The sequence below is a fragment of the Eubalaena glacialis genome, chromosome 3 (assembly GCF_028564815.1).
Source record: "Eubalaena glacialis isolate mEubGla1 chromosome 3, mEubGla1.1.hap2.+ XY, whole genome shotgun sequence".
Lineage (NCBI taxonomy): Eukaryota > Metazoa > Chordata > Mammalia > Artiodactyla > Balaenidae > Eubalaena > Eubalaena glacialis.
Genome location: NC_083718.1, coordinates 100,021,379 through 100,040,288, shown reverse-complemented (window position 1 = coordinate 100,040,288; position 18,910 = coordinate 100,021,379). Strand labels below are relative to the sequence as shown.

Genomic DNA, 18,910 nt, shown 5'->3' with positions numbered 1-18,910 from the left:
GACAAACGACAACCACAGAATCTGACAACGATGGCAGTGACCTAACCTTCACTGGGCATTCACTATGCCTCTCTGCATGGATCATCTCACCTGGTTTGCCCAGGTCCAGCATTAATTGTGTTATCAGGTAGGCACTGTTGTTTGGCCAATTAGAGTGATAAGGACTTTGAGAGAACAAAATGTTCTTTGACTTGCCCAGGATAACACAGCTAGTCAGACAGCAGAGCCAGGATTTAAAACCCAGTCTGTCTCACACACTGAGTGTTTTAACTGCTCTATCATACTACCTCCCATTTTTCATATGTCAAGGCCTCAGTTTTATTGCCTGTATTAAAGGGTATAATATGGAGAAGACAGGGGAGTTGGGGAGGATCTAATATGTTATAAATAATCTTTATAAAGCAAAAATTTCTGCTGATTATAATTGTCAATATCTAATGCAATGGTTTTCAAACCATGTTCCTTCAAGGCCACTCAGAGTGTACCCACAGGTTTGATTCAGTCAGATTCTGCTTTTATCTGTTCTACTTGTATTTTGCTTAAAGAAATGGTCCAGGGCCACAAGACATTTTTAAAAGCCATTGAAATTCTTCTGCTGGTCTACTGGCAGTGGAAAATAATCCCTATTTTTTTTTTTAACATCTTTATTGGAGTATAATTGCTTTACAATGGTGTGTTAGCTTCTGCTTTATAACAAAGTGAATAGGTTTACAATCTCAAATGAAGGGTTTGGGAAAGATAATCAATCAGTCACTGTGGAAGCGTTCATGGAGACTTTAAAAATAGGGCCTTATTCAGTCAACACAGAAACAGCTGTTTCCACCTATCACCCATTCTTTTACTACTCCTTAAGTTTTTCCTTTCAGTTCAAGAGTTCTAGAATTAGCTTCTATTAACTAATAATGCCAAAGAACTGAGATTAATAAATTTAGGTATGTTAGAAAGAAGCATTAATATCTCTCTGAAAAGAAATTCAACTCCTTCAGTACTGCCAGCCCTTAGCATTTCTCTTGGGCCTGTGCAGATAGAACATTATAAATTGATACGTACAAAAATAAAAACACTAACTATAAATGTCACTCTGCAACTCAGAGCATTTTTCAAAGTAGGTGCAATCACAAGGTTGTCTATGTTTGTCATGAAGAGTTATCTGGAGGCATTTGACAGAAATGAACTGTCAGACACCCAGAAGAAAGGAAGGTGCCTTAAGGGAGAACGATCTGGTGGTGAGAGAAGTTTCAGAGAACCTGCTGTGAGAAAAATTCATTCCAGGATTACCTGTCCACCGTCCACCCACCTACCTGATTCTTAAACTAAGAACCTACTGATTGCCAGACTCGCCAGTGCTAAGAATGCATAGATCCAGAAGATCCAAGGGCTCTCCCATAGTCTAGTGTGGAAAACAGCACATAAACACATAATTCTATGAGTGCAGAGGAAAGAGTAAGAATAACTCTGACTAAGGAAGGCAGGGAAAGCTTCATGGAAGATATTACGTCTGAACTGGATCTTGAGTGTATTTATTTATTCAATAGGTATTTGCTGAATAAATACTACGTTCCAGCAGATATAGCTGCAGACAAGGCAGACACAGTTTCTACCCTCCAGGGTGACACAATGAATGAGAAGAGGGGATGAGCATTCAAAGGACCCCAACCTGTGCGATGGCAGAGAGGTGTGCAGAAGCTGGCACTGTGAGGGGTGGAGTCCCGCCAGTGGGACCAGGTGAGTGAGGGGAGCCCCAGAGGGAAGAGGTGAACCAATCTGAGAAGGGCCCTGCACTCTGGGAGCTCAACCTTACCTGGGCATCTGAGGACCACAGAGGGTTATAGAGGGGTAGTGTGGAGGGTCAAGAAGCCAGGCAGGGAGATAGAGAAGCCAAGAAATGAAATGCTGTGGGTGAGAGGTACTGAGTACCATAACCAGGGTAAAGGCAGATGAGGAGAGAAACAGAGACTCAGGAGACCATGTCAGCTACCACCAACCAGCCTTGGGGACCAATCCGGATTAGGCAGAGGGGGAAGGACTGAAGGATGCTTTCAGCTCTCTACTCTGAAAAACTGGGGAGATGGTGAGTGTTATTGGCAGTTCCAGAATTTCCATACTGAGGGGCTTAGGCAGGCAGTCTCGCCTGAGAACAGTGGGGCCGTTAAACTGGTTCGAGCACTTTCTATAACTCATCAAAGGGTAGGAAGGTCTGATGAGTTCATGAAGGAACTGAGATTAAAGAAATGATAAAGGAGTAGGTTCTGTATCAAAGGGGATCCTGTTCAGAAGGAAAACAGGCTGTGAAATCCTTTTCCTCCCTCAGACCCTCCAACCCCCACCCCCAAACCAACAAAAAAAGCCAAAAAACAAACAAAAAAATCACATCATCTTTCTTAAGTCTTGCCATTGACTATTTTGCATGAGGGCAGAGGTACATATGTATAAATTCACACAGATTCTTCTCTAAGAATTGTAGGAGTGACACACACGCACTCACACACATTGCGACTGGGCTAGAACAGTTTGGGTTTTGTTATTCAATCCCATACTATAGCTGTTTTTCTTGCTAACAGTTTGGGCAATAATCTCTGATTTGCACAAAATGAAGAAGGGAGAGGGAGGAAGAAGCTGTGATTCTTCAAATGGTCAATAAATCAACAGCAATCTATATTAGCTTTCCTGTGTCTGGGCAACCTAGATATGGTCCCGTCTGACACCCTGGTCATAAAGGTTGAAGGAGCAAGGACACTACCGTTTAGCCATCTCACACGCTCTCCATTCCATCCTGTGTCTGTTTCTCTCCACGTGAGGACAGAATGACTCCCCCTGCCTGGGGAGCAGACCAGTGTTTGTTCTGGGGCCCTCCCTTCAAGCGATTCACCCCCAGAGGTTAAAGGGAAGTCTATGAGCCCATAGAGATCATAAGAAAGCCAAGACTGAAAAGCAAACCCTCATAGCAAACTCAAAAGCAGGCATTTGCAGGAAACACACGACATTTGGACCTCCGATCACCTGGTGAAGAGGTGAAGCAGACTGCACCTCCCAGAGCATGTGAGCTGGCACCTCAGAGCAGCCAGTTCGGGGGCCCAAGTTTTCTCCAAACTTGCATCCTCACAGGATTTATCTTGGCATCAACAGAACAAGACGAGGGAAGACTATAAAAATGAGTAGGTGTAAGTGACAACTGGTGGGGAGTTAAGAAAGAATGTCATCATAGCACTGGAAATAATAATATTCTTTCTAAGACGACAAGGAATTCGATTATCTTATAAGTAATCTTATAGTCACTTTATGAAGATTGTAGCCAATTCAGTGAGACAATCAGCAATTACCTTGCTGAAGATTAGTGAGTTCTTAGAGATTTTAAGAAGAGATAAGAAACCATTCTTGATACACATGTAAAATACAAGACTTCGAGGCCCATCCAAAGGCAGCCTGCTCTGGGAAGGGCTACCAGCCTTCCCGGTGGCTCCTGTCACGGTGCTCTTCTGCTGAAAGTTCTCAGAGGAGCAAGGCAGGGTGCCTCTGGGAATCAACGCAGTGAGTAAGAGCCTCCACGCTAGAATAAGAACTGCCTGGGTTCAAATCCAAAGACTACTATTTACTAGCAGTATGATTTTCAGCAAGTTACTTAGCTTTTCAAGCCTCGTTTTCTCATTTGTAAACTGTGGTGATACTAAGAACAACCTCATAATGTGGTGTTACATGAGAGATGCGTGTAACATGGTTAGGACAGAAACACACACTCAATAAGCTCCTATGAACTGATAGATGTCTCATGATAGACAGCTCCAGCCTGAAGCATCATGCCTGGAAGACAGTAAGTGCTCAATGCAGCTTTGGCCTATTAATTCAGAAAACAGATACTTACTGAGGACCTACTAGACACTAGACACTGTTTGAAGTGCTAGGAAAAGAGCCAAGAACAAGGTCAAGTCCCTGACCTCATGAAGCAGGCCTTCTGATGAGGAGACGGACAAAAAATGAAGCAAGCCGAGACTGCCTCAGGTAGAGGCGAGTACCATAAAAACACAGAGCCAGGTAAGGGTGGCAGCAATTTTAGATAGGAAAGGCCTCGCTGGGAGAGCCATCTGAGCAAAGACTTGGATGGCGAGGGGTCAGCCACATGGGCAGAAGGGACAGCAAGTGTAAAAGTCCTAGAGCAAGAACAAGGTCCGTGTGCTGGGGTATTAGGATGGATCAGTGGATGAATTTCCACAGGATCTGAATCTCTCCTGGAGCAGAATCTATGTCTTCTTATAATTCTTTGCAAACATACCTGATCTTTGGCATCAGTTCCTTGAGGGGTGAGGATCAAGTTTTACCTTTATTTGTAATCTGCACAAGTCACTCAATCAGCGGAAGATAACTAGCTGCAAAGACCTTTAGCCTCTCCCGACTATTAAATAATACAGCCCAAAAGGATTCTCTCTTCAGAATCAACACCATCTAATGAAACATCCCTGAATAACTCCCACCCACACTGATCTCGTTCGTCCTTGAACTTACACAGCAAGCACTATCTGTCCTACAATTCCAGTGGTAGATTCTATTAATACTTCTCTCGTTAATTGTCTGATTCCAGGTTTATCTACTACCTTTACTATGCCTTTGAGAAACTTCCAAATGTTACTTCATTGCTGTCTGTTTCTTTACTCTCCATAGAGACTTGCACAATGCAAGACACACAACAGGAACTAAAAGCCAGTTGAAGTACATTTTCTCATGAAGCTTTCCATCAGGAGTTTGAGGTTAATTCTCACATGTCTTAATCACTAAGCCACGGTTCCCCTTCAGAGAGCTATTTTAACACCCACGGTTAAAATCCACAAAGGATGCAAAAATTGGCAGTGGTGTACTTTTGTTGAAAACGCTCAACATACTCTATTAAATCAGGCAGGCTTTTGTAGACGTCGTCATCATTAACGCTTTCTTCTGTCGGGAAGGGCCTAGGAGGGAGGGGAAAAAAAAAGAGTGAATAGGCAACAACTAGGCTGGACGTTTACCCCTCACGAAACACATATGTTCAGCTGCTGCCAAAGTGGTCAGATCAGTCACCATGTTTAACACGACATCTGGGGCTTCTCCCAAAGTGCCTGCCTGTGGCTGTGTCGGGGTCCCCCAGGGAGGCGTGGCACCTGCTACCTCAAATCACCTGCAGCAATCACGGCTGGTCACCACAGTCATGTGAGCAGTTGTGGACGTGCTGAGGTGCTCATCTGACCTCCCACCAGCCACACACCTGCAGGCTCACGTCAGCGCCCACTGCAGCTCCCCAGCTCAGAGTGGGCCCTTGCCTTCAGCACCATTCAGATTCTTTGCACTTACAGAATCTGATCTGACAAATAACTTGGTAATTTGGTAACAACCATTCTAGCATGACTCAATTCACTAGTATAGATGAGAATTAGAAGACAAAAATGCCATACCCTTTATATATGATCATTGACTCTGATATACTTTTCTACTCAGACCGTAAGTTGTGTGAGTTGTATTTGTTAATTTTCATCTATTGGACAAATAAGTCAAACAGGCCTCAAAAAGAGTACGATGTTTTCTTTGTCCCCTGCTCAAAGAAAATCACTTTAGTTTCTACCCTATTCCTAGCCATTGGCTTCCCTTGTTTGCTTCGTACTATGAACTTTTTTCATAACACCAGCATAATGCCCTAAATTTACATCTAACAAAATCACAGTGATTATACTATAGTGCCAAAAGTTTTACCCTTTTTTACATGACGTCAGCAGGCCATATGTTCCATAAAAACAAGAGGATCCATCAAAATAACAAATAAGCACTAGATAATTACTAAATAATTATATTCAGTATAATGAAAACATTTTTACATTCGTTTATGTATTAACTTGGTACTTAAGACATCTGAGGAACATATATTTTTCAAATAAATTAAAATGTGTGAGAAATGCCAGTTTCAAAATTCTTTTTTAAATAAATTTTGACACATTTTATTATACTCTTATATACAAGTCTCTTGTAGTAAAAAATTGAAATTATAAGTAAGAATAACAAGGAAAAAACTCTTCTATATATAGTTTCAGAATCAACAATATATAAATACATAAGAATAGAATCATGCTATTTCAATATTTGCTGTTTGCATACAACAAAATATATGTTGACATGGAAAGATAATCATGTATTGAAGAGAAAATGACAAGGTATGGAGCATTTATCCAGCCTACAGACTACTGTAGAAAGCTGCCAAACTCATGGCCCATTTCTGAGGAAGGGTCTGTGGGTGTCTTCCCCAAGGTCACTGTGCTTTGTACCCAGGGACTGGGCTGCCATGCTTGGATCCTCTCTGTTTGAATCTGAATGTGAACAGAAAAATGGAAGCAACAGAAGAAGAGACCCAGGGTCACAGAGCACCATAACGGCTGGAGATTGAATTATGGAGCCCTGAGGAAATCAGGTAAAAAATGAGATCCATTCCATTTCCATGTGGCCTGGCTGTGTGGCTACTGAAACTGTTTTTCTGTATTTGTAACATTTCTAATAATACAACTTTCTGACTGACCTAACTTGAATATGCAGGATTTTAAACAGAAAAGGCCCGACACAACATAACACATCTACCTTTCCATACTTACTGACTGCATAATGCTTCACTGCATGGAGAAGGTATAATTTAACCAATTTACAGTGGACCCTTGAACAACAAGGTTTGAACTGCACACGTCCACTTATAAATTGATTTTTTTCAATAGTAAATACTACAATACTACACGATCCACAGTTGGTTGGAACCACGGGTGCAGAGGAACTGAGGATGCAAAGGGCCGAATATAAGTTATACTCAAATTTTCAACTGTGTGGATGGTTGGTGCCCCTAATCCCCACGTTTTTCAAGGATCAACAGTACTTCCAAGTTTTTCACTTAGTTCCAAACTTTCAATACACCTCCTTGAACATATTTTATACTTGTCTGATTATTTCTTAAACGCCTAGAAGTTGTGACTTATTGTTATGGCCTATAGGATATAAATGTACTGCAATATCTTTTAAAATATCTATTTAATTAAGCATTTGTGTTTGTCTTAATGAATCACCTGTATAGGAATGTTAGAGGAAGTTAAAAGAAAGAACTGTATCAGTGACAGTCACCAGTGAGTTGAGAACGATGTTTAGCCAATGTGTCTTATTCAACGCTACGAGTAAGTTCTTACTTGCTCGATAAATTTCAAATGTCTATTGAGCACTTATATACCCGGCCACTCTGCATGAATGAGATGCGGTCCCTGTATGCAAGGTGCTTTACACATAGTAGCCATTCAATAAACAATCACTTCATTGAACTGAACAGGACACACAAACCACAGAGAAGCTAGCTTACCTGATTCCTGTGGCCAGCGCTACAGGTGTGCGAGAGAGTCGCGATAATGTTTCTATAACCTGAGAAAAGAGGAAAGGGCTCACTGGACGTGTATTTCAGAAAAAAATATTTTTTTTCAAAAACAGTAATTTAACAATCTAATATTAACAATAGCAGCGGAAACGTGTTTGCACGTGTCACCAAAGTGCAGAAAGGGAAGAGTTGTAACTGAGAAGTATAAACACCTACTTATAATTTTGTCCCTTTCCTTAATTTTATGACTCTAAGCACATTACTAACCATGTGGTTTGCAGTTTCTTGATCAGTAAAAACAAGGAGTTAGGGTAATTCTAAAGTTCTCATGTCTCCCCTACTACATGATCTGAAAGACCCTGTAACGCTGCTCTGTCCAAAACAGTAGACATTAACCACACAGAGGCTATTTAAATTTAAATTAATTAAAATTTTAAAAACAAAAAAATCAGGTTCCTTAGTTGGACTAGCCACGTTGCATGTGCTCAGTAGCCCATGTGCCTAGTGGCTACTGCATTGGACGACACAGACATCAAACACTTCCACTATCACAAAAAGTTCTATCGGACAGCACTGCTGTATAGCAAAGTGGTTCAGAGGGTGGGCTCTCCAGCCAGACCACGTCATGTGAGTTCTGATCCCGACTTCACCATTTATTAGCCGTATATCTGTGGGCAAACTACTTAACTTCTCTGGGTCTCAGCTTTCTCGTCTGGATACTGCCTATAATAATTAAGTAAGGTTATTAACAATCATTATCTTATTATAAGAATTAAAAAGATAATACATGTAAAGCATTTATATGGTAGCTATTCTTTATAATTGCCAACTTCAAGAAAATTACCTTATTCTAATTCTGAATATTTTCAGAAAAGGAATTTCCTAAATTACCCTTAATTATCTGTATCTGTTTCAAAAATTCTTCATAAAGATCTTCAGTACCTAACCCTCGATGTGCCCTGCTAGAGCTTTAGCATTAGTACATAGCAATTGTACCTTGCCTTCCCACGTTTACACCTAACAGCATCTCTTTCAAAGACTTAGTGAGGAAGCTAATGAGCTAAAATGTGTTTTTCTCATGAAACCTGTTTCTATGATAATAGATATAATTTGTCTTAAGTATCTAAACAAAACGTAAATACGTTCTACTACAAGGCCTATTCACAATGAGAAAACAGAAAGAGAAAAGGTAAAAATCTATCTCTAAGTTGAGGTAGTCTTTGAATTCCCCAGTTCAAAGATGGAAATGTAAAGTTTCCAGTACTAGGAGTCTCATAAGGGTATTAGCCACACATATACTTATTTATCACCTACTTCAGGAGGCAGTATATTGTTGTGGTTACAAACTCTGAACTGAGAACACCTGGATGAGCTAGGCCCACCTTCACCAGCCTCTATAAAATGTAGATAATAACAACTACCTACCTGCCTCACAGAGTTACTGAAAAATTAAATGACACAATGCCCATCAAATGCTTAACTCAACAAATGTGAACTGTTATTAATATATAAAATAAAATTATTATTATATACAAATGAAATTTAATCTAATCGAAAGCCTTTATGCAATTTCTTTCTGGTTTAACCTTGCTGAAGAGCAAAAAACAACCACCTAGGTAACACTTGATATCGATTAATTTCCATAAGAAAGATAAAGCATCTTCAGTGAGTCTGTAAATTCAGAAGATCATGAACGAACAAATAATAAATTTATCAAAATAAACTGATTCAAGATAAAAATAATCATCTGCTAAATTTCCAAAAATATGCATTATTGAGTGAAAAGTCTAGCTATTGGAGGATTCCAGGATAATCTGTGGAGTAATATTTAGACTGCTGAATTAACTACATTGTTGAATTTCAGCATAAACCTTATCCTGATGTAGCACTGTTCTAAAGTTATGGGGTGAACTCGGCTTCTAATTCGTTTTTTCACAGCAGTGTCACTACTCAATAACAAGAGAAATAGCAACAGCATTAGTACTGCTATGTGTTTTACTACTGTTATTATTTAACACAAATGTTAAAACACCAGAACTAGTCACAACCTGTCCCCGCCACACAAGACTATATGTAGTTTGTTTTTTTAATACAATTGTCCACCAGAGGGAGCGAGACAATAGTCTATCACTTCACTCCTGCATTGAATGTAAGTACAAACATTTCTGAAAATTAACAAGCTGAAACCAACTGTTACTTACTTAAAAGGATTATCTAGTCTATTCAATGATAGAAAAATAACATAAAGATAAAAGTTCAGTGGATGGGACTGAAGGATAATATGTAGCATGTCTTAAAGTGAATCTCTCAGAGGACTATCACTCAGTTTTGTATCTATCTTATTGTACATCAAGTCCATCCATTAACTCTTAAGTTTAGCCAAAGCAAATAAGGACTGTTTGGTCAATGTAGTGTTTTTAGAACAGTATGTATTCTATAAAGGTGGAGTGTATCCAGATTTGGAATAGACAAGTACACAGATTAATGCCAGATTCTCAAGTCCTCTGTGTGGAGAATGACCTGCCGTTAGAAACATCCCTTCAAGTATATTTACAAAAGAAAATAGCCCCAAGGGCGGTAAGAAGGCTATTTGCCTTGAAATGTCTTAATTTCTAAATTGTTGCCTCAAATAACATGACATATGGCCATTAACTCCCAGAAAGTGGGATAACAAGTTAGAATATTTGCAAGTTAATAGGCTGAAAACCAACTACTAAATTCACATCATGGATTTTCTTTCTCTACCTACATCCATCCCTTGTTTGATAAGAAGAGTGGCATTTGCAAAGAAATGAAAAAATTCCAGATAACAGGAATAAGAGTTACCGTGCGAGGAAGGTGGGAGAGGTGAGCAGGGCTTCTGTGTGCCTGCTTTAGAAGGGTGGGTTAGATCCCAGAATCTATGAAGGGTCATTGACAAGTTTAAGGAAGATAGCAGGGTCAAAACTGCATTTTTAGAAGATCACTCAGCAAAGTGAAGGACAGACTGGGGTAGGAGGACGTGGGATACAGACAGGGACCAGGAGACCCACTGCGGGGGGTTCTCAATCATCCAGGTGAGAAATGAGAGGTCTGCAGGAGAGCTAGAGAAGAGGTGGAAATATGCGAAGTATTTAGGAACAGCGGCTGACACACCGTGGAGGCTGAGGAAGGAAGAAGAACCCGGGACCACCTGGGCCGGCCGTTACAGCGTAGAGGGGCCAGCTCCACCGCCGCCCACCCGGAGTGCTCCGGGATGCTCCCGAGCAGGAAGCCCTCATCCTCTGTTCCCTCCAAGTGCCTGACTACATTCATCCTCGACTCGGCCAGGCTGGTCCCCACCCAGAGCCTTCTCTGACTATCTCCCTCCTCCAGTCTGGGTTCTTTCTGTCCCCACAGGACCCTGGACATAGCTCTGCCCTAGCACCTATCCCCTTATTCAAAATTTATCTGCTGTTTAAAATATTTCAAAAGGACTTGTGTTTATCTTGTCAATTGAAATAATACAGAAATACATAAAAGTTGCCCGCCCCCGCACACACACCCCTCTCTCACCTTCTGCCTAAAGGAGACCAGAGCTAAGAATCTGGTGTGACTCTTGCAGAATTGTTTTTTTCTTTTTCTTTATGATTATTATTTTAGGTAATTTGTTTCTATTATACAGATTTCTCTACCAACGTGCTTTTGTCATTTAACAACATATCACATATAGTGGTGTCAACACATGCAGATCTTTATTCATTTTAATGAATTCATTCATTCATTTATTCATCTGAATGTTGTATCACATTCCAGTGTCTGTATATAAAATAATGATTTAACGCTTCCCCTGCCAGTGAACTTTTTCAACATTTTGCTACAACAATGTTGCAATTACCATCCTTGCCAAATACCTTTTCAATTGTGTGCAGGTATTTCTATAGGAAGGATTCTTAGATGGGCTGACTAGGTATAACCATTGCTCTTCAGTAAATACGTACAAATTCGCATTACCCCTGAAGAGTGTATAAGAATACAACAAGGCAGTCTAATGACCTGTTTGTCTGTCTTTCCCATCCAACAATGGAAAATACCTTAAGGGCAGGGAAACTGCTTCTTCACTGTTCTATTCCCATCACTGCACTCACAGCCAGCCTCCAAACAACCACTTAACACAAAAATATTTGTTGCTCAAACAAATGAATGACTACTACCTACCTTGCAAAATTGTTGTGAGGATTAGGGATAATATGTGTAAAGATATGTAAAAAGCTTAGCCTGCCACAAGTGAGGAATGAATGAGTAATTGAAGAAGCCCATTATGAAAATTAAATATTAAGTATGAGAAAGAGTTGCTTATCTCCTCAAACCTAGAGACAACATCCACAGTGGCACGCCCCTCCCCATCAAAATTTTCCCCCTAATGATCATTTTTATTTAGTTTGGGCTCTTTATTTTTTCCATCCCCATTAGTCAGTTTAAAAGCCATGAAATAAAAACAGTTTGCCAAAACTGAATGGCAACACTGTACACTAATAAAGCTACCCATTTTAACTCTTCTCTTCATGAGACCTTCTGGCTAATTCTCACCCTCTGCTTATCTGGCACATTAGTGCTGTTGATATTGTAGTTTGTGCAAAAAGCAAGTCAACCGTGCAGAGGCAGTTTGCCATAGCTCCTTCCAAGGTCTTGAGTTAAGGAAGCCATGGACATAGAGAAGAACTCAAGGAACCACGGGGACCAGCACACAGGTCTGCCAAGAAGTACTAATTAATTATGGCTTTACCTCCTTGAGCTCTCTACTCTGAAGTTTTATCTCTTAACTCTCTCCCTGACCCAATGGGAAGGCTATGAAGATTCCTGAACAGGGCTCTGGATTCAATAGGAGTTCCTGGGGAAGTGCTTCTTCCAGGAAGATAGGTTCGAAAAGGGCAATCAGGTGGCTTCAGGCTTGAGCCCCAAGCACCAGACAAGCTTGGCAGTTCAAGAATGGTCTGCAGCATTGCAGCACCACAGCACGAAGCTACCATCTAGCAGCTGAAGCTATGGGCAGGGATGCTGCATCATGGTTCCTACAGGCTCAGAGCAAGTGCCCTGTGGGTTCATGGAGGAAAAACCCAAGCCCTAGAGGACGTAATTGGAAGTGTGGGCCTGGGAGTGCTGGGCTGAGTAATTCAGACAGAAGGATAGGCCTGTAGACTAGACTGGGTGCAACCAGAAGCAGCCCAGAGACCTGGTATTACCCAGGCATCTGATTCTCTGCCAATGAAGCCTAACTCTAAATCCAACCAGATGGTGAGTTTCAGGCTAACAATATATCTCACCTTCTCCTAGGAAATCAACAGAACCCATTATCTTAATTTCCTTGGCAATTCTAATCTCACACAGCAAATTACTCCATTAGGATACACTGCAGCTCAGTGTCATTTCTAGCAATATGTTTACATCTTTCCTAAAATAGCTGGTTGTTGCTTTGAATACTGTAGAAGGCTGTCGAAAAACATCCCTAGCACTTCTTCTGTGGGTAAAGCAAAGCAGTACAACCAGATAAGATGAATAAAACATTACTTCTGTATCAAGAAGATTATGAACTATGGGAAACTCATTTGCATTGTTCAAAAGAGTAGAGTATCTATATGGGTTTAAGTGGTCCAAATTATAGTTTGTGCAGACCTTGATACTGATCATAAATGCAAGAATTATTCTGTATGTATTATTTTGAGGCTTCAAAAGTAAAGCTCTATAGAGAAAAAGAAGCTCTCTTTAGGAAAGTCATATACTAGACTGGTTAAGATGCAAGCTTAAGACTCAAATTTTCTGGATTCGCATCCCAGCTCCACCTCTCACTAGGCTGGGTAACCACAGAAGAATGTCCTGTACTTCTACTGCTATTTCCTAATGCCATTGTTGCCACCATCATCATTGGTAAAGTAAGATTTGGTCTTTGCAAAGCACTTCAGAAAGTAACATGTGATGTCTACCTCAAGTTATCATAGGATACAAAAGAAAGCTTTCTAATGGCTGGGAATATATTTAATAAATTATGCTGTACATTCGAGTACTTGATGGCTAGCGTTTGTTAATAGTTGCCAACAGTTGCTAAGCTTGTCTAATTGTAACACTATGCTTTTTAAAAATGAGGACTGTTGACAGTAAATGTTTTTCTTTTATTCAGTATTCATTTTCTGCTTCCGTGTAATTAATGTTTAATCAAAATAATCAAATACAAATATAAACTCCTGTCATACCAAAGTATGTCTAACAGCCTAAAAACAATTGCATTTGACCTTGCTACAGTGAATTTTAGTAAAAAACAAACAAATGTTCCACGCCTAGTCTGCTCGTGAAGATATAACACTAATAACAACCAGAATCACATCCAGCTCATAAAAGAGCTCTAAGAACGGACAGTACAAAGAGATGGGCTCAGAGAAGCTTCAGCACACACCGCCCCACAGTCCCCATCCCCTCCACACCTCACTGCCTCAAATAAATATAAAAATCTATGTAACTAGAGTGTGTCTGTCATTTAACCACAATTTCAGGACAAGTCCTTTAGCTGAATCCCCACCCCCAACCATATGACGATCCCTCCCAACTCCATCCTATACAGAAATTCTAGAGCCATCCCCACATTTTATTCAAGTGATTCTTTGAGAGGCTGATGAAAGTTCTTGGTCCTTTCCTCGGGGGCGGTGGGGGGAAAGACTGTATATACTAATACACAGATACACATAGACATATAAGTATACACAATTCTGCATTTCATCTCAAGAAATCCAGGGACCTCTTGAAGACCATTCATGGATTTCCTAGATTCTCATTCCACCTCCTTCTTTGCCTATAATAAAACCAAGGCCCAGAAAAATTAACTAGCTTGTCCAAGGTCAAAGAACCGAGAGCAACAGAATTGGTACCAGAACCCAGGTCCCTTCTCCTCTACCCAGGCTACTGCTCTTTCCAACTCACCATCCTGCCCAAGAATCTCCTGCATTTACTCAGGGAACATCTATGCAACACTCACTATGGGCTAGATACATCTGATAAACTCCATTTTGTTATACTGAGGATAGCAAAATGGAGACTATATAATTCCTACTCTCAAAAACCCACCATCTGTTGGGAAAGACCACAAGGGTGGATAGTGGAAACACAGACGTAATATCACAAAGTACATCCATAGCCCAGAGGAGCGAGCAAGGCCAGCTGTCCCCCTCAGCCTGAAGGACAAAGTCAGAGAGGCTCAAAAGGCTCTTTAGAAGAGGTGACCCTGGGCTGCATCTTGAAGGGCAACAGGGAATTTCCCAGACTCTCTGCAGGTTAAAAGAGGTCTGATGGGTGAGAACCACCATGCTCTGGCTCCACCTCCTCCCTCAGCACATGCTCCAGTGAGAACACTTGCCCCTTACTCTCTGAGAAGCTCTCTGTAGTTGCCATTTCCTGAATAATATTTTCCTTATTTGGTTGACGGTGAATAGTTTTCAGATTCTAAGAGAGAGGTCATTAAGCAAAGTTTTTCTAAACCAAACAGACCAGCACTTGTCTCATGAGGCACTTCAACACCGTTGTGGTCTTGCTGTCTCTGCGTTCTCGGCCTCCACACTCGGCCCCTGAAGACCCAAAATAGAGCATCTTTCCTTCAAACCTGTTTCTGCTCCCTATTCCCAATGAGCCCACAGTCTCACTCCTCTCCCTCACCTGCCCAGGCAGCCAGGAAACTTTCTAGACAGGCACTTCTCCTTCAAACCCCATCCTACCAATTCACCCTCTTAAATGTCTCTCAGATCCAACTCCTTCTCTCTTCCTGTGCTTCTGCCTTAGTCCAGGTCCTCTCTATCTCTTGCCTCAATCACTGGAAAAGCCTTCCAATTCATCTCCATGCCTTCAATTTCACTTCCTTCATCTTTTACGTGGCTACCGTAGAGGCTGTATGACATTTCAAAACTGTCAATCTGAGCACACCACCATCACCACTCTGCCCACCTTAAAATTCTCAAATGTTAGCCCTCATGCAGAGATCAGATTGTTTAGCAGTACACTCAGAGCCTTCAATTGATTGGATCTGCTCCCCACCCCCTTCCAGCCTTCCCCTGCCACCAACTCTCCCCACATCTCCTGTTCAGCCCCATACAACCACCTTGCCTGCTGTGCCCCAGACAGACTCTAGAATTTACTCCATACGTGTAAATTCTAGCAGGTCATAAAATTCTTTTTACTAAAATTCACAGAGGTGGTTTCAAAATGAACACTTTCAGACAAAAGAGCAGGCAGGATAAAAGCAAACTGGTACCGGCAATGCTAATTTTCTCACACCAAGTAAAAATAAGTTACAACTTTTCTTACACACTGTTCTAACCATCCCCTGGGTCCAAATACCAAAGCAGATGAAACCTGAAATTCATCAGTGCAGAGTTAGGTGTCTGGAAGCACAACTGTCTAGTTAGAAATCAGAACAAACATAGATACTGCTTCTCCTAAATTTACACTGATCTGTGAGGATGTGTTGAAGTTAGTACACAATAAAGAAGTCAACTTTTTGTAGGCAACTAAGAAGAAATACTTTAGTTTGAAAACATAATCATATTTGCAAATCATTCCCTGCCTTTACACAGAGTAGAGATACAATCTACAAAATTCATGTGGCACTTTTAATATCTTCACTACTACAAAAGGGAATCTAGTTGTGGGCCCTGTAGGTAAACACTGATTACTCACTGTACAATTATAGTAATGACTCTAGCTCAGCACTTGAGGTGGTAGCAGTGTTATTACCAGCTCACTAAGAACCCACTGTGGCTTTCACACTACTCACTTTAAACAGATGTGTCCTATGTGTTAGTATCAGGCCAGAGGACAGGTTGTTTATGAGATCAGAAATAGACTGGGAGAGTTCTATGTGACTTAAGGGACTTGGAAAATAGAATGAATTTTCAAAGCTGCCTACAAATCATTCAGCTGGGTCAAAGTTAACATATTTTCCAAACCCAGCTCACTTTTTCAAAGTCACGCAGAGATCTCTGCTTCCTGCGTGCTGCCCCCACGGCTATTCCCACTTTCAAGGCTGAAATCACATGGAGTTCAGGAACAAACAGGCAATGCCAGGATGACAGATCTAACGGTGGAGTAGAACATGTCCCTTTCTGCCAGCCTGGAGATGCTCCATCTTTAGTCCCTACCGCAAGACTGCTCACAGAGCAGCAGGAAATGTCTGCAAAAGTTATTCTCATATTTCAAATCATCTAATAGAAATTGCACCTTGGACTACAGGACTAGGAGAACAAAATGACGGCCCTCAAAATGTGTCTTTGTTCTGGCTGGTCTGGTAACGCTGGTCATTTCATACTGCTTGGAAATGCTCGTTTTCATACGTGCTTGAGCAATTAAAAAGCAGGTAAACTCATTCTTTATTATGTAAGAAACAGAGTTTCTAGACCAGAGCTGACCATTAGAAATATGTGAGCCACACACATAACTTTAAAATTCTAAGAAGCTACATTAGAAAAAATAAAGACAGGTGAAATTAACTTTAATCTTATACCTTATTTAATTCAATATATTTATAATAGCATCATTTCAATATGTAATCAAGATAAAAAACAAGACTTTTATATATATATATATTTTTTATTCTAAATCTTCAAAATCTGGTGTGTATCTTACAGCACATCTAATTCAACCAAGGCATATTTGAGTGCTCAAGAGCCACATGTAGTGAATGGCTATAGAGTAGACAGCCCAAGTCCAGACAAAACCCTTCCAAGCACTCACAGTATACAGGAAAAGGAATCAGATCCACAGTGAAGAAAAGTTTGGGCCAAACCTTTCATTTTACAGATGCAGGTGGTAGCTACAAGTGGCACGGCCCCCTCGAACTCCACAGCTCGATGTGCTCGAAACAGAGCCAGAGCCTACACATCTGGACGCCCAGGGCCCGTTTTAATAGAACCAGGGGAGTGCTAAAGAGACCCTGAAAGGGAGTGGGGAGCCCCCGGGGGAGGAGGAAACTGCCCCTCCCCACAAGCCTTCTCTATTTCACATTTCCCCACCATCTATAAGTGCCAATGGTTTGATCATTCTCTCCACCTGCCAATCTGACAGTCACCCACCAGGACATTCATCACCTATCCCATGCCAGCCTCGGCCCCGCAGACACTCGCTGAAAGCCGGTCAAGTCCTCTGTGCCCAATGTGCTCGCAGTGGGCTTGGGAGACAGACAAGGAAATAATCACAAAGATCCAGGTAAGCCATTACACAGGTGGTAACAGTTGTGGAGGGATGATGTACAGGGCTTGTAACAGCAGAAGGACAGACAGTCTTTGTCTAAGACTTCAGGGGATGCTTCTCCGAGGAACGGACATGGGAGTTGAGATCTGAATTTCTAATGAGATTTTTAAAAATTTTATTGGAGTATAGCTGACTTACAATGTTGTGTTAGTTTCAGGTGTACAGTAAAGTGAGTCAGTTATACATATACATGTACCCACTCTTTTTTAGATTCTTTTGAGCAGACACTCCATTCCAGCATTTTTCACACAAAAGCGTTAATGTTTTTAGTGTGTGCTATAGCTTGAATGTTTGCATCCCCCCAAAATTAATATTTTGAAACCTAATCCCCAATGTGACGGTACTGGGCTGTGAAGCCTTTGGGAAGTGATTGGGTCATGAAGGCTAATGGGATTGGTGCCCTTCTAAAAGAGACCCCAGAGAGCTCACACCCCTCTTCCACCATGAGAAGACACAGCGAAAGGACATCTATGAACCAGGTAGCAGTCCATTCCAGACACTGAATCAGCTGGCACCTTGATCTTGGACTTCCCAGCCTCCAGAACTGTAAGAAATCAATTTCTGTTGTTTAAAGCACCCGGTCTCTGGTATTTTGTCATAACAGCCTAAATGGACTAAGAAAATGTCTAACATCATTCCTTCTTTCCATTTATTTCTAACCCTACTTCTTCTTGTTCTTTCTCCCAAACAGGGAAGGACAGTGAGTTCCAGAGATCAATAAACTCACCAAGTTTGTGAGCCGGTCCGACTGTGATGAGAATGGGCTCCCAAATATCTGCCTCCGACAAGGGCTTCTCCCCTCTGACCTGACCGCATTTATCAGACTTGACAAGTTACAGTACAATTTCCCAGGCGTCCTGAGGTGGGTTAGATCCAGGCTGCCAATGGCCATGTAGAAGTTAGGACTGCATTTGATAGGCCACAGAGTTAGGCAAGGTGTTTACGGAGGATGGTAACATGTTCAGATTTGTTTTCTAGGATCACTGTAACTGTGCTGGCTGTTCAACAGATTAACTGAAAGAGAAACACACTGCTAGAATGGACACTAGAGAAGAGAGACAACTCAAAGTTCAGGTGACAAAGCACACAGCATGGCCCGGGGCACTATGATGTGAAGGAGGGAAGACATTCAAGGGCATTTCAGAATATATTCAAGTAAGGCAAGACAGCTACACAAATGTGATTCTCAGGTGGCTAAGACCCATGTTTCTCAACACTGGCTCAAAGTCAGAAACACCTGGGGAGCTTTTAAAAAACACCTATATCCAGACCTTGCTTTCATAAAATATGACTCAGTCTGCAGTAGAGGTCCAG

General features: G+C 41.3%; 1 protein-coding gene across 1 annotated transcript in view; it reads right to left on the bottom strand.

Annotated features, from left to right (window-relative positions):
• Positions 1-18,910, bottom strand: part of VAV3 (vav guanine nucleotide exchange factor 3) — a 422,617-nt gene that overhangs the window by 218,363 nt on the left and 185,344 nt on the right. The window contains exons 3-4 of the mRNA XM_061183772.1: positions 7,343-7,401; positions 4,872-4,937 (exon numbers count right to left, since the gene is read on the bottom strand). Of these exons, the coding sequence (XP_061039755.1) occupies positions 4,872-4,937; positions 7,343-7,401 (125 nt within the window). The remainder of the gene's footprint in view (positions 1-4,871; positions 4,938-7,342; positions 7,402-18,910) is intronic.